The sequence below is a fragment of the Octopus bimaculoides genome, chromosome 3, assembly GCF_046866305.1.
Source record: "Octopus bimaculoides isolate indiv1 chromosome 3, ASM4686630v1, whole genome shotgun sequence".
Classification (NCBI taxonomy): Eukaryota; Metazoa; Mollusca; class Cephalopoda; order Octopoda; family Octopodidae; genus Octopus; species Octopus bimaculoides.
The window spans coordinates 141,292,521-141,318,849 of NC_142930.1; the positions used below are offsets into that span (position 1 = coordinate 141,292,521).

Below are 26,329 nucleotides of genomic sequence, written 5' to 3' on the forward strand. Positions count from 1 at the left end.
AAAATTCTACTCACAGCGTGTTAGTCACTCACAGCGTGTTAGTCACTCACAGAGTCAAGCAGTAGGATCGAATCCCAAAGGACACGTTATAAAGCAATTTTGTAAACCACACAATTAAGCTTGCATTTATATTCTCAGAGCAGACGGACAAGCAGGCAGGCAGGCAGGCAGACATGTGAAAGTTGGTGATATGTATGTATCTGTAATTTTGTGTATATGTACTAAACTGCATCCAAAAACATAAAATTGTTAATTAACAAGACAGCCTAATAAAATGATTAAGTATGGAGACATCATGCTGTGTTCCCTTTGGACCAAAAGCTTTGGTCGTATACCTAAACTGTCCGGAGATACTTTGGCAGCACAAATATCTCTTTTCTATTCTCTATTTGTTATGAAGTTCGCCATTACAAAATATATAAACTTCATAACCAAATTTAATGTAATTGTTTCAAAACCAGTTACGGTGACACTGTCACTGCTTCAGTAAAATTATGAATGAGAGTTATGTATCTCTGAATGTTTGATAATGCAATTGGATTATATAACTTATATAATTGACAATCATTCTTTGTCAATGAAATGCAGATAAGATGATATTGCTGAATATTTCATAAACACTCTTCTTATATTGTAGTGTTACATATATCGTGTAATGTTTTATATATGTATGTATATATGTATGAATGTTCATATATGTATATATATATGTGTGTGTGTGTGTGTATTATTGTTATTATAATTATCGTGATCATTATTAAGGTGGTGAACTGGCAGAATCGTTAGCACGCCGAGCAAAATGCTTAGCACGCCGAGCAAAATGCTTAGCACGCCGAGCAAAATGCTTAGCAGTATTTCGTCTACCTTTACATCCTGAGTTCAAATTCCGCTGAGGTCAACTTTGCCTTTCCTCCTTTCGGGATCGATAAATTAAGTACCAGTTACGCACTGGGGTTGATGTAATCGATTTAATACCTTTGTCTCTCCTTGTTTGTCCTCTCTATGTTTAACCCCTTGTGGGCAATAAAGAAATAAAAATTGTTAGTACATCAGACAAAATACTTAGCGGTATTTTTTCAATTTTCATGTTCCGAGTTCAAATTCCTCTAGGGTTGACTTTGCCTTTCATCATTTTGGGGTTAATAAAATAAGTACCAGTTGGACACTGAGAGTAATGTAATCAGTCCAATCACTTCCTCAAAATTGCTTTTCTTGTACCAAAATTTGAGGCCATAGTTATTATTAAGATGGTGAACTGGCAGAGTTGTTAGCAAACTGGACAAATTGCTGAGCAGCATTTCACCCATCTTCAAATTCTGAGTTCAAATTCCGATGAAGTCAACTTTGTCTTTTATCCTCTTGGTCTTGATGAAATAAATACCAGTTGAACACTAGAGTTGATATAATAAACAAGCCCCCTCCCTTTAAAATTTCAGGATTCTTATTGTTATTAGAATTATTGTGACCTCAGAATTGTTTGCACATCAGACAAAATTCTCAGCAGCATTTGCTGCATCCTTACATTCTGAGTTCAAATTTCACTGAGGTCAGCTTTGCCTTTCATTCTCTCAGGGTTTGTGAAATAAGTCTCAGTTGATCAATGGGATTGATGTAACTGACTTTCGTACTTTCCCAAAATTTCAGGCCTTATATCTACATTAAAAAGGATTATCATCATCATCATCATCATCATCATCATTATTATTAAGGCAGTGAGATGGCAGAATTGTTAGCACACCAGGTGAAATGCTTAATGGTATTTCATCTGCCACTACGTTCTAAGTTCAATTTCTGCTGGGGTCAACTTCGCCTTTCATGGGGGTCGATAAATTAAGTATCAGTTATTCACTGGGGTCAATGTAATCGACTACTCTCCCCACTCCCCAAAATTTCAGGCCTTGTGTCTACAGCAGGAAGGATTATTATTATTGAAGACGTCACACAATATCCAATATTGTGATGTAGACTGAAGCTATTGTGTGTATCGGGGGTTTGTACTGTCTGTCAAGTCACAACAAAGACATCCGAGAGTGTAGTAGGTGCTGTTACATGCCACCGGCATGAGGACCAGTCAGGCGGTACTGGCAATGGCCATGCTCAAAATGGTGTTTTTTTACATGTCACCTGCACAGGAGCCAGTCCAGCAGCACTGACAATGAGCTCACTCGAATGTTTTCTAATGTGCCACTGGCACAAGTGCCAGTAAGGCGATGCTGGTAACGATCACGCTCAAATGGTGCTATTTACATGCCACTGGCATGGAAGCCAGACAGCTGCTCTGGCAATGATCACGCTCGGACGGTGCTGTTAGTGCTCCACTGGCACAGGTGCCAGTCATCAAATATGATTCAATTACAATTTTCGAATATGGATCAATTACGAATATGGTTCAATACATCAAGATTATATGGTATTTCTAAGATATCCAGATATTTCTTCAGGTTGGGTGGTATTGAATCCAATGCTCCAATGACAACAGGAACAACCATTATGTTTGACTCTTGCAGCTGCCATATTGTGGCATTCTCGATTCTCAAGTCTCCATATTTGTCAACATTATAATTATTATTATCATTGTTATTGTGAAGTGGCAAACTGGCAGAATCATTAGCATGCTGGGCAGAATGTTTAGTGGCATTTTCTCTGTCTTTGTATTCTGAGTTCAAGTTCCACCAAGGTTGACTTGGCATTTTCTTCTTTCGGGGTCAATAAAATAAGTACCAGTCAAGCACTGGGGTCGATGTAATCAACTTGTCTCCTCCCCGACATTTCAAGCTTTGTGCCTATAGTAGAAAGGATCATTATTATTCGTACTTCTTCACATTACAGTCTCTTTCCATCTCAATATTGTCAACTAAATCTATTGATCTTGTTTAATAAAAATGTTAATTTTTTTTTTACTTTTCTTCAACATATCATTTTCTTTTATTGGGAATGACATTAATGAGTTTAAATTTTCTGTTTTATTGTAGGACGGAGGCCACAAGTCTGAACATATGATTGTTGTTGGACCAAGAACTGGTATCAGTCGAATTACTAATGTCAAAACTTACCATGTAAGTTGTATCAATCTCACGTGATAAATTATTTAATGAATAATTGATATTTGTTATGAAATATTTGTATTTATTTTATTTATACATATGATTTTATATGTGAACAATAACATCGGTAGTGATAAGTATCCAGTAGGCTAACCAGTTGTTTGCTGTATTTATGATGGTGAGAATGACAAAGGAGATTTTGTAACTCTGTGCAGAACTAATGTTGGTATGGATTTTACCTATTTATTTAAAAAATATACTTGGTTGATATATAGATATATCTTGGTGAAGGATACACACACACAAACACACACAGACACACACAGACACACACAGACACATACACACACATACACACACATATACACACACACACACACACATTATGAGTATGCATATTGGTGTCTGGACCCGATATTTCACTCAACTCAAGACTATGATAGAAGACTCTTGACCAAAATTCTGTGATTGAACCCAGAGCCATAAGGTTACTAAGCAAACGTTTTTACTTCACAGAATACAAGTTTCCAAAATCCTATGCAAGTATGACAATAGCAGTCCAAAAATAAAAAAGGAATTACAAAAAAAAAAATTCTGTAATCATAAAACAAGTCATTGAATTAAGTTAGGGCTAATAAAGTTAATGCAAAGGGAATTAATAAACAAACAAAAAATTATTGTAATGTGAAGAAAGACAATATTATTCAATGATATTGCTTTCATTCAATTTACATGTCAAGTTTGTAAGACAACTCTTGATGTATTTCGCTCTTATTCTCACCTCATCAATGAAGCATATTTGGCAATGAAGGGCAACCAACTGTGAAAACCGTGCCAAAACAGACACAGAACTATTGTGCAGGCTTCTGCCTAACCAGCTCCTGTCAAACCGTCCAACCCATGCTAGCCTGCGCAATACTTCTGTGTCTGTTTTGGCACGGTTTTCACAGTTGGTTGCCATTCCCAACACCAAGCACCCTGAAGAGTAGGCTGAGTGCTTTTTATGTGGGACCAGCACAGGCAAAGTCAGTTTTAGCATGGGTTTTCACAGCTGGATGCCCTTCCAAATGTCAGTCACTTTACAATGTGGACTGGATGATTTTTAAGTGGCACCAACGTTGTAAAATATTAATATGCAGTGTAGGCATAGGAACAACTATTTAGATGAAGGCATAGCTGTAAAGGTGAAGTGATGACTGTGTCATTAAAAGGTTCACTTCACAACAATGCAGTTTCATACAGTTTTACTATGCAGTATCTTGGCAAAAAGTCTCCCTCTACTCTAACTCTGAGCTTTTCAATGTCTTGTGAGTGAATTTGGTGGATAGAAATCATACAAATACCATCATGTATAGGTGTGTATATGTGCACATATGTAAGTGTGTCTGTGTGAATATATAAATTTGTGCTTTTCCTAGAAAACAATCATTGAGTTACTACAAATGTTGATGCTTGTGTCATTCTCCTGTCAGCAAATTATCCGCAGGTTGTACACTTTAAGCCTTTAGCATTCAGATTTCTCTGTCAAATGTAATGCCTATTCATTCATATTTTTTTGAATTAGCCATGCATTATCTTGTAGCTTGACGATTTCAATGATGTGATTGTTTACTTTTAGGATGGCATTGTAGGATAGGTGTGAGAGGCCAGATCTGGCTTGTTTTTAACATAAAAACAAGTAGAATATTTGGGCTGGATATAGTTGATTTAAATGCTAAAGGGTTAAAGACAAGTAGAATATGAAATCTCCATGTTGAAAAACAAATACAGTTTGCTGCAGGAAAAACATCCAGCTGTAAAACAATGCCTCAATAATATATATTCATTTAACTCATGCTAGCATACAAAAGCAGGCACAAAATCAAACGGACATCTAATTTATGTTCACGTGAACTTTTCAGCACAACGTTCTTTGTTAGCCTGTAAATTTTCAATACATGTTTTAGTTTGGATAATCTTAAGAAAAGAAGTTATATCCTTATAGCCCACATACTATGCAAAACTTTTCATTAATCATTAGGAAAATTAATGAACATTTTCTCATGTAGAAGCAATCTAAAGACCATCCATACCATCTGTTAAACAAAACAAAGATTGACACCTTCCATTGAGATGGAATTGGTTTCATATTTATTTGTTTTGCATCAGAACCATCTAAAGACATAAAAGAAAATATAGAGTAAATAATAACAAAACAAAAAAAAATATAAAAAATAATTAAAGCTAGCTCCACTGATTTCCAATAATCAACAAAGGCACATGTTTAATGCATATAATTCTAAAAGAGAACAAGAGAATGATCTTAACAATACAATCCATTCTGATAATGTGGCAGAAAAAAAAAAAATAAAGCAAAACAAAGAAGAAAAGAAAAGCAGACCCCAATGTATTACTTAAACTAAGAAAAATCTCTTGATAATTAAAATAAGATTTTATTTGCTAAAACAAAACAAGACTATTAATGTTGTTTTGTTTTATGTGTGTGTGTGTGTGTGTGTGTGTGTGTGTGTGTGTGTGTGTGTGTGTGTAGTGCATATGTCTGTTTATATATGAGTGCGTGTATAGGTGCAGGTGTGGCTGTGTAGTAAGAAGCTTGCGTCCCAACCACATGATTCCAGGTTCAGTCCCACTTAGGGCAACTTCAGTAAGTGCCTAGTATAACCTTGGGGGTTAACTAAAGCCTTGTAAGTGGATTTGGTAGACAGAAACTGAAAGAAGCCAGTCATATATGTATGTGTGTGTTTATTCCCCACCACCACTTGTCAAGCTGTGTTGGTGTGTTTATGTCCCTGTAACTTAGTGGTTCAGCAAAAGACACCGATGAAATAAGTATTGGGTTTAAAAAAAGTCCTGGGGTTGATTTGTTCAACTAAAACGTTTCAAGTTGGTGCCCCAGAATAGCCACAGTCAAATGGCTGAAACAAGTAAAAGGCAAAAGATAAGTGCAGGATAGGATGTGTGGATAGTGGGGTTGGTTTGTTAAAACATAATCTCAAGTTCTATTGCACTGGTCTGCATCTAGGGCAAGTGTCTTCTAATGTAGCCTTGGGCCAACCAGTGCCTTGAGGATATACTTGGTAAGCCTGTTGTGTACATATGTGCATGTGTCTCTGCATGACATGTGTGTGTATGTATATATTAACCTGGAGCAGTGTTTCCCAACCTATTTTCCCCTTGGTCTCACAATAACTTCCCAGAAAAATGTAAGGCAGTGAGCTGGCAGAAATGTTAGCAAGCTGAGCGAAATGCTTAGCAGTATTTCGTCTGCTGCTACATTCTGAGTTCAAATTCCGCTAAGGTCGACTTTGCCTTTCATCCTTTCGGGGTCGATAAATTAAGTACCAGTTACGCACTGGGGTCGATGTAATCGACTTAATCTCTTTGTCTGTCCTTGTTTGTCCCGTCTATGTTTAGCATCTTGTGGGCAATAAAGTGATAAGAAAAATGTATGCCTCACCGGTGCCTAGAAAAACAGTATAGGTGTAGTATGTTTGCTGTGAAGAAAGATTTTCAAAATTCCACAACCCACTAAAAAAAAAGAAAAAAAAAAAAGGATCCCATGCCCCACTACAATTTTCTCAGACCACACCAGTTATGCCCCACATTATGAATCCCTGATCTAGATAGAGGAGTAATGTGTTCCAACTGAAGAACTTGGTTAACTCATTAAAATTTGATGTTGTCAAAGTAAGGATATATAAACAGAAAAACTCCTATAGAAATGCAGTTATTGAGGTTAAAGGTTACCAATATATTTTCTATGTATTATCGACAACTGCTTGTGTTTGAAGACATGCAAATATTTTACAAATATGCATTTTTGGGAGTATTATTTATTTACATATATTGCAAAAGGATTTACAAATATATTATATATTCTTAATTATATAAATCAGAATATGTTTGAGAAAAATAATTAGCTTTTAATTACGTGTACCACAAAAAGATTCAGAAGCAGAAAGTGAAGGAAGAAATGGAAATTAACTCATTTATCATGTTTAACAAGTTTTGAAGAACTAATGAGATTAATACACAGTTTCTTCTCTGAGTTGTATTTTCACTCTTTCTCATATCTCAAAACAACAACAAATCGTTTGGCAGTTTCCATTTGTAAATCTAAAAATGTAGTTCAATTAAAAAGAAATTTTTTTTCTAACCTCTATCAATTTTTAAAAAAATATTTTTTTATAGAGAGAAAATTACTAGAAACTGTTTTTAATCAAAATAAATTTGAGTGATCAATTTTTATTTTATAATACATTGATATTAAAATTAAGGAAGAAACAAATTTCTTTTGAAACTGCCTAAGTAACCAGTGAGTTAGGAATCAATGAATTATCTACTACATAGCCATGGAAAATGCTAGAAATAGTATCTAACTCGCTCACTCAAATCATACCTAACCAACGTAGAAAAAGAAGAACACATTCTGCCTAAAATAAAGATGAAGTGGTCCTGGGTGAAATTATACCTCTGCACTTTACAGGGTCAACCCTTTCAATACAATATTTCTATTGAAATATACTGTCTTTGCTTCAAGTAATTTTGAAAATAATTTTGAAGAATTTATTAAGATAAATTTGCCATTATTAAGCTGATGTTTGGAATATAAATTGACATGAAACTTAAAGGAAGATTAGGGAATTTGTATCATAAAAACAAGAGCAGTTTCAAGCAGTTTGGCATCAGAAGGGTTAATTCTGTTCTGATACTAGGAGAATATCATCACAATTTTGGGAATAGTCAATCAGATGAGATGTATAATCTAGGTTCTTAAAGAGGTAGATAATATGAAGTAATATTAAGTTGTGGGTGGGTGATATGAGATTAATAATATATTTCCTGTGATCAACCTCCTAATGAGGTTGAGATTAAAAAATTAGTAACAAGTCCCATTTGAAATATATGTTATTGAAAATAATATACATATATGGTGAATAGCATTTCCAAAGTAATCTGTAGCCTATTCTGAACACTTCTCTGAACTCAGTATATCAGGTTCCCACTGGGTCACACTCAAATTATGAAAGGGTTACAAAGACAAAATCTTTTACTATTGAAATATGTAATAAAATGTGAAATGATAAATATATTATACAATATGTGATCAACATAAGGAATAAAACAATGTCTACTGCAAACAAAATTCTTATTTTATGAAACATTTGATAATTCTTTTATCTAAATATTTGAAGTAAAAATTTCGGGAGATTATAAATTTGCCAAAATGAATCACTGTGGTAAAACTTGGGAACTCATGCCATATATGGAGTTAAATGTTTTACTTTGTGCTAGGTTCAAACTTACTGTTTATAAGCTGGTAGTTACCTGCACCTTATTTTAGTAGCCATTTCATCTTAAGTGTAAATATCATTCTAAATTCTTTTATATATTTTAGATTTGTTCTTAACTATCTAAAATAAACAGTCTAACTTGACTTGAGACTGTATTGAAACTGAAGAGCACTTTTAGTCATTTAAAAATGCACCAGAAATTTTAAATTCACTTTTAATTGATTTCTTGAGTTTTCAAAATTTTTGTTGCACAATTGCAGCCTAGTCACTGACATAGAAGTTGCAGTTCAGCCATAAGAATTTCACACCTCAAAAAATAAATTGTGCCATTTTAGTAAATTTGGTATGTTTTTAACTCACCACAATGTAATTGATCTTGTTCATTAGAAAATAGTGTGTTGGATTCACAGAATGAAATATTTTCTAAAAAATGAAAGCGTATCTGTGATTTAATATAGAAGAAGCCTCCACATGGTTGTTTAATATGCCAACATTGCAACCAAATCTTTCACAAATTACATCCTATCATCGTATATAAAGAAGACTATTAAACAATCTAAACTGATATAGAAAAAGATGGGATGGTCACAAATGGAATGCTTTTGATCATAGGTCTTAAAGCAATGGCAATAACATATCACCTGCTTAAGCTTATTCCAATTATGATTTCAGATACTCTCAGGAGTATATGATATGCTACAGATAAAACAGAATTTTTACCTCAGTAGTGTAAGCTAGGTGATGAGCTGAGGTGGTTGCATCTGCTTATTTTCAAGTGTTTTCATTATATTCCAGAATTCCAGAGCAGAATAAATTTATTTTATTTTGTTAAACGTATTTCTAAAGAAAGACTTGAAAGATATGAAAGATATTATTGTCAGGAGTGTGAATTAAATGAGTTCAAAGAATCAGTCTAAAAGACTGTGACATAGAGAAGGAGAATTATTAGAGTAGTGTACAAAATGTCTTGTGATATTCATTCCAACACTTTACATTCTAAGTTCAAATCCTGCTGAAGTAACTTTGCCTTTTATCCTTTATCTGTTAAATAGTGGAGTCAATTTTATTTAAAAAAAGAAAAAAGCTACTTTATCCGAAATTTGTAACCTTGTAATCTTTCAACCTCTCCAATGTTTGTGATATGAGAAAGTGCACCCAGTAAATTCTGAAAAGTGACTGGGGACAGGAAGAGCACCTAACCATAAGAAATTAAATCAAATGATACAACACAAGCACCACTCTATGGGGGCAGCAGCCATCAATAAAAAGATAACTGAGCATAATGACCTCTCCAACCCATGTCAGTATAGGAAGCAAGCATAAAATGAAAATGATGTTTATGTGAGAAATAAACAAACATAAAGTGAATAGGCAAACAGTCAACATTTACCTTCTTTGATATGAAACTAAGTGAACTGAGACTGGAAGTTTTCAGCATCTTGTCCAAAGTCACTATGTCACCAGTGATGAGAAAGAAACTCATAACTTATTAATTTAGAGTCTGGTATTCTTCAGCTTCATCACAGAAAATTCTTTACTGTGATGGAATATTAACTTCATTTATATTTATTTCCAAGAACATTAGCACAATAAAAAAAAAATGCTTTTTAACCAAATTAATTCTAGAGTGTATACACTATGAAAAACATGATGAAAGAAGTAAGTTATTAAAGTTGTTTTTAATCTCCATCCTTCTAAATAATCTCTAACTCTCATAAATATCTAGAATAAATGCTTGTGCTTTCCAAGACATTAAAAAGCTTCTGGGTTTAGAGATGATCAACAAGAAGATAATACTGATTAGTTGGAAGTGATGTTGTCACAGTGTGACATGATATTGACTAACTGGAAGTGTCTGATTAACTGGAGAGGATAATGATAAACTGGAGTAATAACACTTCTGATAATAAACTAATGATATTTTTTATGACTAACAACAGCATAATTTTCTTTCTTTCTTTCTCTCTCCTACACACACACACACACACACATACACACACACACACACACACGTATGTATATGTGTGTGTGTGCATGTCTGTATGTATGTATTTGCAGATGTGTCAGTGAGTCTCAGAAAATTAGAATATTATGAAAAATTGGATTTTTATTGTCAGTTTAGTTTGAATATCAAAATTTCAATATCAGGTCCGCTAAATCTAAACTAATCTATTCTCAGGATTTTTTTGTTACAAGCTAATATTTATGGTTTGCATAAGAAATATCTGAAGAAAAGTATTGGATACATGTTTGATGTATAAAAAAGATCACTGAAAATCCAATACCTCAAAATATTAGAATGTTATATCTGAATATCTGTAACATCTCATTACATTAGAGAATGTTAGGCAGAAATTCAAAGGTGGAGAGAAAGTATCACTTAGTTCTTGGTTGGAGATCATATGAGTTTAATGATTTACTTAAAATATTGTGGTATTGAGGAACTCAACCTGTGGCTCAGCTCATGTGTGTTGAAGCCCTCCCCCAGCAATCTTGGCTGCAGCCTTCAGCTCAGCCTGATTGGTGGGATGCATATTGGCCATCGTTTTAACTATACTTGGGTTCTCCAAGAGGTTCAGGTCAGGTGAGTTACCTGGCCAAGAAAGTATTTTGATATGGTGATCAGCAAACCAGATAGTTGTTTTCCATACTGAATTATTGAGTACAGGTGTGTCCATCCTAGTTTGTATGATTGTGTATAGGAGAATATATTAATGAAATTCCAACTTAATCTGATTTTCATATTTTATTATTTGCTATTTTTACAATTTTACAATATTGAAATAAACTAATACTTTCATGCATTTTGCATTCATAAGGTTTATGTAGTTAAAATCATATTCCAGGATTGACAAGTGTCAGTTGTCACTAAATAAACCTGATGATTGTATAACGTATGAAAGTACTAGTTTATTTCATTATCGTAAAATTGTAGAAATTGCAAATAATAAAACATGAAAATGAGACTTAATTGGTATTTCATTGATTCATATATATATATATATATATATATATATATATATATATATATATATATATATATATATATATATATATATATGTGTGTGTGTGTATATATATTGCACAAGTATGGTTGTGAATAGGCAGAGGTATGACTGTTTGTTAAGAAGCTTGCCTACCAACCACATGAATCCAGGTTCTGTCGAACTACAAGCCGTCTTGGGCAGGTGTGTTTTCTACAATAACTTCTGGCTAACCAAGGCCTTAGTGAGTGGATTTGGTAGACAGAATCTGAAAGAAGCAAAAGGAACATTGTATATACATATTTGTGTGTGTGTGTGTGGTGGGGGGGCAATCGATTAGATCGACCCCAGTATGCAACTGGTACTTAATTTATCGACCTCGAAAGAATGAAAGGCAAAGTTGACCTTGGCAGAATTTGAACTCAGAACATAAAAGACAGACAAAATAACGTTAAGCATTTCACCTGGCATGCTAACGTTTCTGTGAGCTCACCACCTTAGAATAAAAACATATTGTCCAACTCAATAAGCATTCTTTGCAAAAATTGAGATTTTTTTCTCCTTCTTTTACTGATATTTAACATTTCAAAATCTTCTGGCATTATGTTAGCTGAAGCTGAAGGAAATTTAGATAATTCAGATAAATGACCAAAATCCAATAGAAAAAAAAATTGGGGAGATGGGGAAGTAATGATTTTCTTCTCTTTGCAAGTATAATTTTAGCTTCAAAAGAATAGATTTAAAAGAATAAAAGAACAATAAAAAAGAAAAAAGAAACTGAAACTTTGTCATGAAAGTTGTTAACTTATTTGAATATGTACTTTAATTAGGAATGAAACATGTAGATGTTTTATGCATTGCTAACAGAAAATTTGTGAGAAAAAAAAGTAAAGAAATACTATTGATTGTTTTTCAAATCAAATTTTGTTTGCTTTCTTTGTTTTAACTTTAATACCTATTGTTTTTATTTTTCATAATAATCTTTTATTCTGTGTTCTATGTAGAAATGTTCACTTCTCTATAGTTATCATGGACATTGACAAAGAACAAAAGAAAGTCACTACTAATTCAGTTTTGTAGTGTTATTGTTGCTATTGTTGTTGTTATGTAACCCCTAAGTCAATTTTAATTGACAATACCTATGATCAAAGTTATTTCAGCCGTGACCCCCAACCTTTTTTTTAAACATTATATATATATATATATATATATATATATATATATATATCACATGAAACAGTATTGGATTAAAATAATAATGCCTTTATAACGTATATAAAAACATCAAATGATACTAGTTGTGAAATAATATCTCAGAGAAAACTTGAAAACTTTTCAAAAAGAATTGTGTGTTTAAAAACACAGAGTTCGCTCAGAATGTCATCAGCCAATCATCAGACTTGATTTCATCTCCTCCCTGGCTAGTGTGAGCATGTTATATTATATATATATATAAATATATATATATATATATATATATATATATAGTTGAAATTTATAGAAAAACAAAAGATGGAAACAGGTGTATGAACAACAAGCAAGTGTATTAGTTTGATGCATGGGAAAAATGAAAAAGTCTTTCACGTGTTGAGCCTAAGGTCTTCGACAGAAAGGAATAAGAGAAAATAAACAGAGTTAGAATGAAAAAAACTTGTCCAAAGAGTAGGAAGTTCAGTCAGGATCAAAATGGGGGTAACCATGTGAGCGTATAATATGTAGATGAAATTTATATATATATGAATGTATGTATATATGTATATGCACATATGCACACACACACACACACACACACACACACGTGCATGTACACACTCATATAAATTTATCTTTCTACTTCAGTTGCAACTGATTGCTGAATTTGAACAGATTGAAGAGCTGAGGACAAGTCGGGATGGGGACAACATCCAATGGGTTACAGTCTGTATAAAAGGAGAAATGCCACAAGTAAGTAGATAACCATTTAAAATTTATATTGATTGTGTCTAAGCTAATTTGTGTGTGTGTGTGTGTGTGTGTGTGTGTGTATGACTTTAAAAAAATAATAAACGTGCCCTTATAAAGCCTAGCCAGGCTCATGGGCCCAGTTTCCCGGTTTCTATGGTGTATGTGTTCCCCAGCTGGACGGGATGCTAGTCCATTGCAGTGTTACTCATTTTTACTAGCTGAGTGGATTGGAGCAACGTGAAAATGAAGTGTTTTGCTCAAGAACACAACACGTTGGCTGGTCCAGGAATCGAAACCACAATCTTACAATCATGATGCTGACATCCTAACCACTAAACCACGCACCGCCACGTGTTTGACTTAAGGATGTAACTTAATCAGGAGATAGAGATTTTGCTTGTGATCTCTTGGTAGTCCCTACAAAACTGGTGTGACTGATATGATTTGTGTTAGGTTCGAACATCTGTAAGTTGATGTCTGCAAAAAAAGGCGCAAGTAAGTGGGGTGAGTAGTCCAGAAGGACAACATTCATCCTCATACTCATTTTAGCATTCACTTTGCCATGCATGTATAGGTTAGATGGAGTTTGTTGCAGCAGATTTTCTATGGCTGGATTCTCTTCCTGTCATCAATCCTCACCTGTTTCCATCCAATCAAGTTCATACTTTCCCATGGCCAGCCATGTATTTGCAGAATACTGGAAATGAATAAAGCTGCTGATATGATGGTGGCACTCATTTACAATTATCATGATATTAAGACAAGGAAATGCAAACACATACACACACACACACACACACACACGTTTGTGTGTGTTTGAGTGTTTGTGTGTGTACACTAAAAAAACCTGTTTTTGATTCTTTCATTAATTTTGTCTCAAGGAAGAAACTATGCATGTGATCTGCACAACTATAAATTAGTGAGACTGATACTTTTAACATTGTATTCAGATTAATGCAAATAAGCAGTTGTTGAAAAAACAATTGAGGAGAGAGAATTCCAGAAAGCTCACATTTTAGAAAGAAAGGGCTTTGCATAGTAGTAAGTGCATGACCTACAATAAGTGTGAGAGGAGGCGAAAGGACAAATTAGTGGGACTCTTTGAATAGATGTGGCATGAGCTGCAAATATTCATGCCTTGGGTATGGCTTGTGGATGACTCCCTTCTTTCATTACCACTGTCTCAGAGTCCTCATAAATGGTTCTGGACATTGCCCTTCTACCTCTGACTAAGTTATGTAAGCAGGAGAATGGGAGTCCTGTATTTTTTATACTTTTTTCTTATACTCTTTATATACACCCTAGAATTTCATTTAAATAAATACAAGTATTAGCTCTTTAATTCTAGGATACATAATTAAATCTTAATTAAATGGTATCAGTATCTATCCATATTTAAACTTCCAATATAAAATTATCATTAAATATCTTTAAATAATTATTAAACATGCAAAATAATTTATTTCCAACTCATTAAAAAATTCTATTTTAGTGCATGAAATTCAATATATAATTCAGAAAATAGCTGCTATTTTGATTTTGGACCTCAGTATATATATATAGTGATGGTTTGTTGCTAACTTACTGTGGCATTCCCAGGAAAGGGAAGAATGCTTCTGCTATTTATCCCCAGGAAACACTGTTTTCAGTTGGCTATGTGACGCAAGTGTACTGTGTCCTTATGTTTTCAAACAGGGGAAATAAGCACCTCCACCCAGCAAAGTCAGCATCTTCTGTAATTTTCTTTTTTGTTATTTCTGTTCTTTCAATTTGTATCTCCTCTAAGTTGCCTTTTCTCTTTTTTTGCGGGCTTTTTGGTGGTGAATATGCATTTTCATCTCTTCTCTTTTTCCTTTTACCAACTGAGTATTTTTCTCCTACGTTTTCCATCTCTTTACTTACTTGGCTTTGTGCTACCACTCCTTGTTCCACCTTCTCCTCCTGCTACTCCTGTTCTACTTCTTGTTTCTGGGGACACCATGCTTGCATGTGTCCCTATACATGCTTGCATGTGTCCCTAATGGTAGCAAATGGGAGGTCTTCCTCCCACTGCCACTCTCAATTTAATGTCCTCTGGCAACATAGTTTCGTCGACAATTTTATGCAGGTCTGGCAAACTGATTTAGACCATCACCTCGAGGCCATATCCAAACCAGTTTACCTCTGTTGTCCTCGTTACCTCCAGCACATTGGTCTCCTCCTCTGCGTTGAAGAGGATGGCTGCCACCAGCCATGTTACATTGATTTCTGGGAGCACTCTGCCAATCCTAATTCTGGCCACACATTTGCCACAGTAGGTTGGCAGCAGTGCCTACTCTTCCAATCTCAATGGCACAGTGGAGCACTTTATTGCGTCCTGTTCGGTCACAAACCATACTTCCACTATGCCGTACTTCTTGCCTCGAGTGTAGTATGTCATAAGGTGCTTAATATCCTTAAGACACTCCTCTATTGCTTCAATGGTTGCTATTTTCACCCTTTTTCTTGAGTTTGATAGCGTTCTATACACAACAGTTTTTTTGCTGTTTCCTCCATTACCTCTTTTGGCAGGATCAGCCCCAGGCTACTTCCTTCCTTAACTATAAATTCATTCACCTTTTTCAATCTCCTCTCATCAAATTTCACTTCTTTAACCTGTGAAACGTCATTATTCAACCCTCTTCCCATTGCTGTAGCATATCTGACGGCTGGTTGGGTCTCCATAACATCGTTTCTTCACACTTGTCACAATCAGAAAATATTTTCGTAAAAATCACAGTTCACAAAATTTACAGAAATTGTTCTACCCCCAAAGGACAATGGTTCAATTTCAATCAAAATATTTCACTTCAAATAACACAAATTTACAATAAACAGAACAGGAAACAAACTCACATACTGCAGGTAACAAACTGAAGACAACAATGTGTCACAGACGAAAATGGCATGGCCTTGCTAGCTGTCAATGCTTATTCACTTTTGAAAACATAGAATTTCAAGTGAAATAAATTCCCTGATCTACAAAATTAGAAACATTGCATTTCTAAATATCTCAGAGAGACTTATACAGTAGCAGCATGATAAAATGATGGTTTGTTGCCAACTTAATGTGGCAGTCCCAAGAAAGGGAGGAATGATTCTGCTAATTAGCCCCAGGAAACATAGTTTCCAGTTGGCTATGTGACACAAGTGTACAGTGTCCTGTTTTGAAACAGGGGAAATAAGCACCTCCACCCAGAAAAGTCAGCATCCAGAGACTAGTTTCAGAGTCATTGCTCTTCATCAGTCTGGAGTAGCTTGGCTTGCTAGCTTTCAATGCTTATTTACCTTTGAATATATATATATATATACACTAATGTGTGTTGATGTTGAATAACATACAATGGGCTCCACCTCTAAAATACAATAAAATATCTTTTCATGAATGTAGAAATCACTCTGCCTTTCACTAAGCATCATAACAATCATTGTAGAGGAAGACGCACATGTTATATTTTTGCCATTGGTGATTGAGTTAAATTTTAGAATTCCACATAAATATATATAATATTAATAAAGAATGTGTATGTGCATGATGTGTGTGTGTGGGTCTGTCTGTCATATGAGCATGCAAGTATATGTGAATATTATGAATATATAAAGAATATACAAATGTGTGTATTTACCTTGTGGTATATACATTGTGATTATGTTTGTTTACATGACTATATAATTAAAACTCACTCAAGTATTTTAATATCTATACTTATCTATTATATACGTGTACACACACTCTCACACTCTTGAATCCTTAATTATTCACAATACACTTATAATTTTTTCCCTACTGGTTGGAAAATTAGTTGTGCACACACCACTAGACATGTTCTTCACCCTACATTGCAGGCTTGAACTTGAAACATCAATAAAGTTGTCATTGTAATTACATTAAACATTTCTACATCACGTTTTCTTACTTTACTTTTGTTCTGAAGAAGAGCAGTGTAAGCTGAAGTTAGATCAGAGGATGAAATGCAGCGAAGTTTTTCAGTACACTATAGAAATAGCATTTTACTGCTACAGACTGTCTACAAATAGATTGAAACATTCAAAAATAGACATACTAATGTCGTGCATCAAAAAGAAATCAGGTACTTGACTGTCTTATGGTGAGGACAAAAGTGAAAGAGGTCAGGACAAGATTCTTTTGAACAGACTAATGGTTATTAGTGAATTAACAAATAACCGGCAAATCAATTAAATGTAAATGCTTCTATCTATGAAATCATCCACCCTGTAATAATAATAACGGCTTCGTTTATGTTTCAAATTCAAACTGCCACTGTAGTAGCTAAAGAGAAACTACACTCATCTGTCTATCTAGCTCATACACACACGTATATACGTACACCCCCCCCCCATATATATATATATATATATATATATATATATATATATATACACATACACACACACTTATATATATCTATACCATATAGTAATATAAATAATATATATATATATATATATATATATATATATGCATAGCCAACAACTGATGAAGGGTCATTCTTTCTTTGTTTTGTTTTCCATTTGTGTCTTTCGTTGTTCAAAAGAATAGTTCATGTTTCTTGTAGTCGTGCTTCATACTTTTTTGTTGTACATGTTTCATGATGTCCTGTGCCCACATATGCATATATATATATGCATATAGATGTAAGTATGTACATATACGTATGTATATATGCGTATATATATACATTATTTATATTATATTATATTATATATATATATATATATATATATATATATATATATATATTAGATTGGAGCCTGGTGTTGCCATCCGGTTTCACCAGTCCTCAGTCAAATCGCCCAACCCATGCTAGCATGGAAAGCGGACGTTAAACGATGATGATGATGATGATGATGATATAGGAAAGCAGGTACATTGAGAAAGTATACTGTTATGCCTAAAGTGCAGTCGACCCATGAACTAGTAACATACACACCTCGTGTATGTGTATTCTATTTTGTTTTTATCAGAATGTAAGGTCTGTAGAATATTATGCATAGTTCAAACATTATCTGATATAGAGCTCACTACAGTGGATAGAGTGGACAGATATGTTTTTTTAAAAATGACAGTTTACTTGAATTTTATCCTTGACTGAATACAGCTGCCATGATCAGCCACTGGTGAAACTTGAGTAGTCTGTCATTCTTTGACACGTGCAAATATATATGTTATGCACAAATGCTATATATTAGAAAATCTAAGATAAATATAAATTTAGTTAACCTATAGTTTACTGCGGAAAGTAAGCACATATATTGTATATATTATTCTCTTTGCATGCAGAAAAAAGAAGAAAGAGAGAGAGAGAGTGTGTGTGTCCTGACGTTTCGTGGCAGGTTGGCCAATCTGCAGCTGATAAGTTCTCCTCACCCTTTTGCCTTAGGAAGAGATCTAGATAGACATTATTGTGTGAATCAACAACAAACACGAGGCTATCTCAAATGACTAAACTAATTTGCATATCTTGCATTAGTTAACAACATGATTAAATACTTAATGAATATTCTATGTACAAACAGCATGTATTAGCAATATCTGCAATAAATTTAATGAGTTAAAGAACAGAAGAGAAACGACCTTGATTAAAATCCCAATATCTTAAATTATTGTTCTTTTATAACATTTTCTAACAGTGTGAAACCTTCAGAATGACACATAAAAATGAGAATATATTTGTCATCGTTATTGTCACAATCAGTTGCATTGCAGCTTTATTTCTTGTAGTTGTTCCAGTGAGCTGTCCTGTAACCAAAGGGATTCCAGCTGTTACCACCAAACCGTTTTCTTTGAGGGATACTTAGTTTCGGTTACTCAACTAGTTTATTCTAGCAAACTGAATAACCACAGAGAAGCTCCCCTGCTGGCTCATGTTCATTAGTTATAATAACATTAGCAATTATTTTTAGAATGCCAGCCAAATTGCTGATGTAAAACTGATTAGTGTTTCTATTTCATTGATTCCATCTATTAAGAGACAGTGTGAATTAAATTCATTACAAGATTTTCAGCCAACTTCTAATTGAAAGTCTAAGCCATCAGCCCTTAATTCATTATACTAATTTTGCAATGTTTTATTACCAGTAAATGGAAACAGGCTCAAAATAAAACCTTGATTATAAAAACAAAATTGAACCTACTTCACCAGTTCCAATCACCAGTACTTTAGCCAAAGTAATTTTAGCTATCTCATTTGTAAAATTAATCATACCTAAACATGATAGCTTATTGATTATTTCTGCCCTGTAGATCTTGCAATATTCTTTCTATTAGCAAATTGTTCCAAACAGAATATTATTCCCTTTAGCCACATTTTGAAAGTGAACCAGAGATTAAAGAGAGAATGCAGCATTGTTATGGAGTGTTATGTTTTTGATACAGTTCGGAGTCAACAAGAATTTTTTTTTTTTTCACAATATAATATGGATTCTAGACAGATTATCCTCAATAGAGAAATTGCCAAGAATTAGACAAATTAATGCAGTCTGAAAAATCAACTAACTAAAACAGCAGTTGAGGAATATGTTAACAAAAGTAACTTATATGAAATCGGTTTTAGACTTTACCTTGTCAAAGATATTTAGTAAAAATAAAGTAAAAGATCATTTTAACGATTTGTTTTCAACTAATGAGCAGTTGCTTATATTATTTTTACATTTTCTTTCCAGGCACTATGTGTAGGACTTCTCAATGATGATGTTCCAGATTTCATTGCTCTTTTAGAAGGTTACTACCGAGCTTTTGTCGACAGCACCAAGATTCTTTTAGACCAGTCTCAGATCCAAAAAGATGAAGAGGATATTGCTGGTTAGTCTCATAAAAATTTATATAGTTTATTTTATGTATTACGAGTGTATATTGGTGTAAATCCTTCTCCTGTTCTAATTATAACTGATTTTTATCACCACTGTTGTCATCATCAACATTATTATTTTAATGTCTATTTTACCATATTGCTATAGACCAATTGTATCTGCCACAAATTATGTTTAGCCCTGAAACATACATAAATTTTAAAATTAAGTTAACAGATATACTAATTCTTGAAATTTATCTTGAGATTTACAACCAATGTCAACCTTAAAAATGATAATCAAATAAGTAACATTTATTGCCACTTGAACATGGCTGTTGCATAATAACTGATGTTACTGCTATTTTAAACCTCCAGAGGACACTTCCACCAGCTGTGGAACAGCCATGTTTAAGTGGCGATAAATGTTACTTCTTAGTATAGTTATTGCTTTCATCTCTTATAGAGATTTTCTTAACTAGCTAATTTGCTTCATAATCAAATACTTTTATTTCTTTAAAAACTTAAGTATTTTACATTGTTTTCATATGAATCTGATTCATATTTTCTCTCAAATCTTGCCACTTTTTTAACACTTACTGTGTATTCTTAGTGTTATTTCTCGAAAGGAATCCATTAATGGAGAAAAAAAAATCCCTAAGTGATTAATGGTTTGGACTGGTTTATTTTCACCAAACAGGGATCTTAATTTCTATTTGTTACCTCTGGTTGTTGTTGTTCAGCCCCAACTCAACTCTGAACAGACCTATACCTAAAGGCATTCCAGTCATGACTTTTGTTTTTTCACTCTGTGCAGAGAATCCAGGATCACATTAGTTAATGATATATAGTGTGATGTGAGAGAAATTTGGCTGCTTTTTCTATCAGGTTAGCAACCATATAGACGTTCACTTGTTAGCTCATGGTGTCAATAGAGATATAGTGATGTTAAATGCAACAGCGATAGTAAAAAATCTTACATGGGGATGTTTTTTAAATTCTCTAGAAAAGAAAACATTTCAGAGATACTCTTTATGATACAGTGTCTGAGTTGTTCAAATTCTGAACTTTGTAATGCAAAATTCAGGAGTTCATTTATCAGCAAAGGCAGCATATTGTTCATTTAAACGAGGAGTTCTCAACCATTTTCTATCTATGAACCCTTTTGATTACTACTTTATTCTAGTGGACTCCCATAGCCATTTGATATTTAAAAACATGGCCGCAGTCAAATGACTGAAACAAGTAAAATAATAAAAGAATATATATATATATATATATATATATATATATATATATATTTAGACAGACAGATAATGTCTATATGTGCTTGTATTTGTCACTCACCACTACTTGATAACCTGTGTTGATTTGCTTATGTTCCCATAACTTAGTAGTTTAGCAAAAGAGACCAATAGAATAAGTAACAGACTTTAAAAAGAAACAAGTAAAAAAGCCCTTCAGTCAATTTGTTCCAGTAAACTACTAAAAGCAATGCCCCAGCATGGCCACAGTCCAATGACTGAAATAAGTAACAAATAAAATTTATATTTACATTTCAAGTTGTTGAAACTGAACATTAGACATATATAATTAGTTCAAACAGGAAAAGAATCTGCATAGAAATTTTCTCAAAATAAAAATTATCAAAGAGAAGTTATTGTCAGTAAGGAGATGCAATGGCCCAGTGGTTAGGGCAGCAGACTCGCGCTCATAGGATCGCGGCGGGCATTGTGAGTGTTTATTGAGCGAAAACACCTAAAGCTCCACGAGGCTCCGGCAGGGGATAGTGGTGAACCCTGCTGTACTCTTCCACCACAACTTTCTCTCACTCTTACTTCCTGTTTCTGTTGTGCCTGTAATTCAAAGGGTCAGCCTTGTCACACTGTGTCACGCTGAATATCCCCAAGAACTATGTTAAGGGTACACATGTCTGTGGAGTGCTCAGCCCCTTGCACGTTAATTTCATGAGCAGGCTGTTCCGTTGATCAGGTCAACTGGAACCCTCGATGTCATAAGCGACGGAGTGCCAACAACAACATTGTCAGTAAACATTATGTCTAATGAATCCTAAATTGTAAATTTTGTCCAGTTAATAACTACCAATAGATGTTATAAAATCACATAACAAAATTTACTTTTTACATTAACATAAGGACTCAGATATTCAAGAAAGAAGAAATAAGCTTGTGTGATGTCTGGAACTTTCTCAAGGATATTGATGACACAAGTGAAATGAATTGGCTTCTAGTGGGAAATTAAATATGATTTACACTCAGTTGACTGGTAGTTTATCTTTAAGCTATAGCAATTAGAACACCCTATGTAATTTCTTTTGCACCAGAATTTACTAAGAAAGAAAGAAAAAAAATCAGTGTATATCTAGTGTGTGTGTGTGTATTGTTTTCTCTAAAAATAAATAGAATTTACCATCAAACAGAAATGCAGTGCTTTCATGTGAATTATTAATGTGTGTGTGTGTGTGGCTGTTTAGTAAAAAGCTTCCTTCCCAACCATGTGTCTTGAGTTTAGTCCCACTTTGTAGCACCATGGGCAAGTGCCATCTTCTGTAGCAGTCAAAGCTATGTGAATGGATTTGGTAGATAGAAACTGAAAGCTGTATATATGTAAACGTAGATGTGTATGTGTTTGTGTGAATCCTCATTGAGACATATGATGGTTATAAATGAGCATCATCTTCATAGAACCAATATTGTTTCCATTTCTCTAAAAACAAAAACAAAATGTGTCTGACTATGGGGAAATATTACTATGCTTAGAAACAAGCAGGACATCCAACTGTAGAAAATCTGCTTTGACAAATTCTATCTGACCAATGCAAAGCATGGAAAAGTTGACATTAAATGGAGTGTGTGTGTGTGTGTGTGTGTGTGTGTGTGTGTACAATGGATGGTTAGGAGACATGTACATGGAAGAGAGAATATATAGGGATACAGCAGTTCTGGAGAGGAAGGTTTGTGCATTATACCTGTTACCAAAGTCAGGTGATGAGACACATTGGGAATGATGGAAAGGAAGTGAACAGATTAACACTGAGATCAATTGCCATAAAGAGGTTGAAAGGAGCAGACACTAAACCAATATTGTCATCGTCATTGGGTCAAGTTAACTAAAATTCACATAACTCTCCTCTCCTCTTATCTCTGTCTTACATGACATTTGTCAGATTATTTCAATATCATCTTGTGTCAATGTATGTTTTTGCAGGGAAGCCAAAAAAATTTTGACCATGTTGAGTTATCAAGAGTTGGATGTCACAAACCAGCTGCTCCTTACTTCTCTAGCATTGTCCTGCAAAACAAATTCTTCTTTTTCTAATGATGTCTGACACTATAAGTAACTTAATGTATAAGGCATAGTTGTAATGACTAACTAGACAGAGAGAGATAGGGTACATCTCAATGATGGACAACTTATTGTTGAGTATTAGAAAGTGATGGTTGGCATTAGAAAGAGCATCTGGCTGTAGATACCTTGCCGAATCAGATCAGAACCTGGTGCAGCTCCCTGGCTTACCAGTTTTCAGTTAAACCGAACAGCCTAGGCCAACATGGAAAATGGATGTTAGATGATGAAAATGTATTCATTTAAAAACTGTTGTAACTTGCAGTGCTGCCTCTAAATTCTATCAAAAATCAATAGAAATAAACTTATAAGTGGAAACACTGTTCTAGTTGTGTTTTGGACTGAAGTATACTGAAATATATTTTTGCTTTAGTAAACTAAAGCCTTTGAAATTTTAACTATTTAATATTTTTTATGCTCCCCATAAGAGGTTGTCAGAAGCAGTAGCACAATGGTTCTCAGCCTGGGGTCTGCAAACCCCTGGTGGTTCGCAAAGGTAGTACTGGGGATCCATGAACTAGATTCACAATTTCATATATAAATATATACACAAGGATTAGCATATCAAAAGGGGTCTATCGGAAAACTCATTTAAATAAAAGGATTGGGAACTTCTGTTGGGAACCACTGTGAAAAGGGTGGGAACCACTGACTTAGCATTTGTAGAGAATATCTGAACAAGGGGAATTTAACAATGGGAAAGTACCAGCAAGTGATTCATAGTTGGGACTATTCCTGTCATAGAAAGGGGAATCTACATTACATCTTTACTTCTTGTCCTAGTTGTTTTGATTCATCCCAGCTTAACCCCTATTTAAAAGATCACAGACCAAAGGCGTTATAGTGGTGTCCATCCTCTCTTTTCTCCATGTACTGGGAGCCAGGGTCACATTTTTTATTGATAGAATGTTATTTGATGGAGATTTGGAAGCTATTTCTCACAAATTAAGCAGTCATGGAAGGCCATCAAGAGCAATTAGATTTAGTACTTGTGGAGATTTTAAAGCAGTAGACATAGCAATAAATTGGCAGTGTCATTAATGAGTCAGACTCAACGTTTCACAGTTTTGTTCTGAGTCTCTGTCATCTCAGTTTTCAAATCCCATCATGATCGATGTAATTTTTCTTCTTTTTGGGAACATAAAATTACCAGCCAAGAATAGTGAACTGGTAGAAACATTAGAGCGTTAAATAAGATACTTGTTTCAACTTATCATGTTCTTAGTTCAAATCTTACTGTGGCCTATTTGGGCGATAGACTTAATTCATCATCCAGTCCAACTTCCATATGGCTCTTGGGCCATGTCTCTAGTTGAGTGTACCTTCCTCCCTCCCTTCCACCAGTCTTAGAGTCCTAGAGTAAAGTGGCATGGGTACTGCCCTCCCATCCTGACTAAAACATAAGAGAAAATTGTGATTATGTTTTTAAAATGTTTAATGTTTTTACTTTTGGCATTGTTAAATATTATAAACCTTAGAAGGCTGTCAGAAACAATGACAGCTAGACAACATCGAATCTAATGACCAAAACAACGGCTGACTTCTCTTTCAAATCCAAATAACTGGTGTCATTTTTATTGTTTGACATTCGAACTCATCTGTTTCCATTTTTCATTCCGCTAATTCCATTATATGAATATTATATTATGCCATTTTAATCACAAATCATTCATGACACAAAGATTTGGGCAATTATCATTTTCTTTCTATCCCATTAGCATTATGAAGACATATGGTCTGATATATATACTGTTGTCAATTTGTATTGTATATGTATGGTAGCCAGTGTGTACAATTATTCAATTGCTGTTTTTATTTTATATGGCGTCTAAGAACTATTCTTAATCCCTTTCACTCAGTCTCTATCTATATTGCCATGGAACACGATTAGGATGAAATGCTTAACAATGATCAATAAATTATCATCATCTCATAAGCAGCAGCAGCAGTATGTGCTGGAGAAAATCCCTTTTAATCTGTGCTTGCATAAATTAAAGAATCTTCTACATGCTGTCTTACCATACATTGCAGTCTCTTGACATCGCCTTCATGAAATCAGCCTTTGCCTCATCTTCCCCAGTCTTCATCTTTTGTAGGTTTTCTTTCACATACATTGTTTAACATTTATTTACCTACTATCGTCCTCTTCTTTAGACATCACATGCCTGAACTAACAAAGTCTTCCTTTCTGATTCCCCTTATTCCCAGTTTTCTTTTTCAGCATATTTGTGCTACTTTGTCATTCCATACACACAATGATTACAAATCCAGCAGAACATACTTTCTTTCTTTCCTTCCAATCTCCATACTGCTGACACTTTCAATGCCCATATTTCATGACCTCACACTTCATAAAAGAGCAGAATATGATCTGCCTTTTACTTGTAGAAAGAATCATTTTGTTGCCAGCAAATGTAACAAATCCTTGAACTCTCTTCACTCTGTTCTTATTCTAGCTACTGAGCTTTTAGAACACAAAATCCACAGCTAAATAGGTCACCTAGGTAACAAAAGCTATCAACTACCTCTTGGGAACCGTTGTGAATAAATTTTATAAGTGATCAAATTGCCAATTGCTCTTGAACATCTACTATATGAAATCCTTGTAAATTGCTTGTCATCCTACAGCACTTATGTGTACTTATAATTTACACTGAATATACTGTAGGGAATTCCTACTGACTCCTTTTCTGCATACTAAGCAGGACTACTTTTTAAATGGAAATAGTCTTGTTTCCATCTGTACTAAGACTGTTGTATTTGCTAGTTTTAGTGTAAAGCAATTCTGTTAAAGATTTGCTTTTATGTTTATAATTTTTACTCTAATTTTTTAATGCATTTAACAATGAGATTACATTAACCTCAGTACC

At 34.1% G+C, this 26,329-nt stretch overlaps 1 protein-coding gene and 1 long non-coding RNA gene across 7 annotated transcripts in view; one reads left to right on the forward strand and one right to left on the reverse strand.

The window, feature by feature from the left end:
* The window catches only part of LOC106876727 (uncharacterized), a 1,066,253-nt gene that overhangs the window by 960,274 nt on the left and 79,650 nt on the right, over positions 1–26,329 (forward strand). For all 6 annotated transcript variants that reach the window (XM_052966107.2, XM_052966109.2, XM_052966108.2 and 3 more), the window contains 3 exons: positions 2,973–3,056; positions 13,162–13,266; positions 19,969–20,107. In XM_052966107.2, coding sequence (XP_052822067.1) covers positions 2,973–3,056; positions 13,162–13,266; positions 19,969–20,107 — 328 coding nt within the window. The remainder of the gene's footprint in view (positions 1–2,972; positions 3,057–13,161; positions 13,267–19,968; positions 20,108–26,329) is intronic.
* Positions 11,414–26,329, reverse strand: part of LOC128247403 (uncharacterized) — a 167,947-nt gene continuing 153,031 nt past the window's right edge. Inside the window, exon 4 of the long non-coding RNA XR_016241231.1 lies at positions 11,414–11,590. This is a non-coding gene — a long non-coding RNA (uncharacterized LOC128247403). The remainder of the gene's footprint in view (positions 11,591–26,329) is intronic.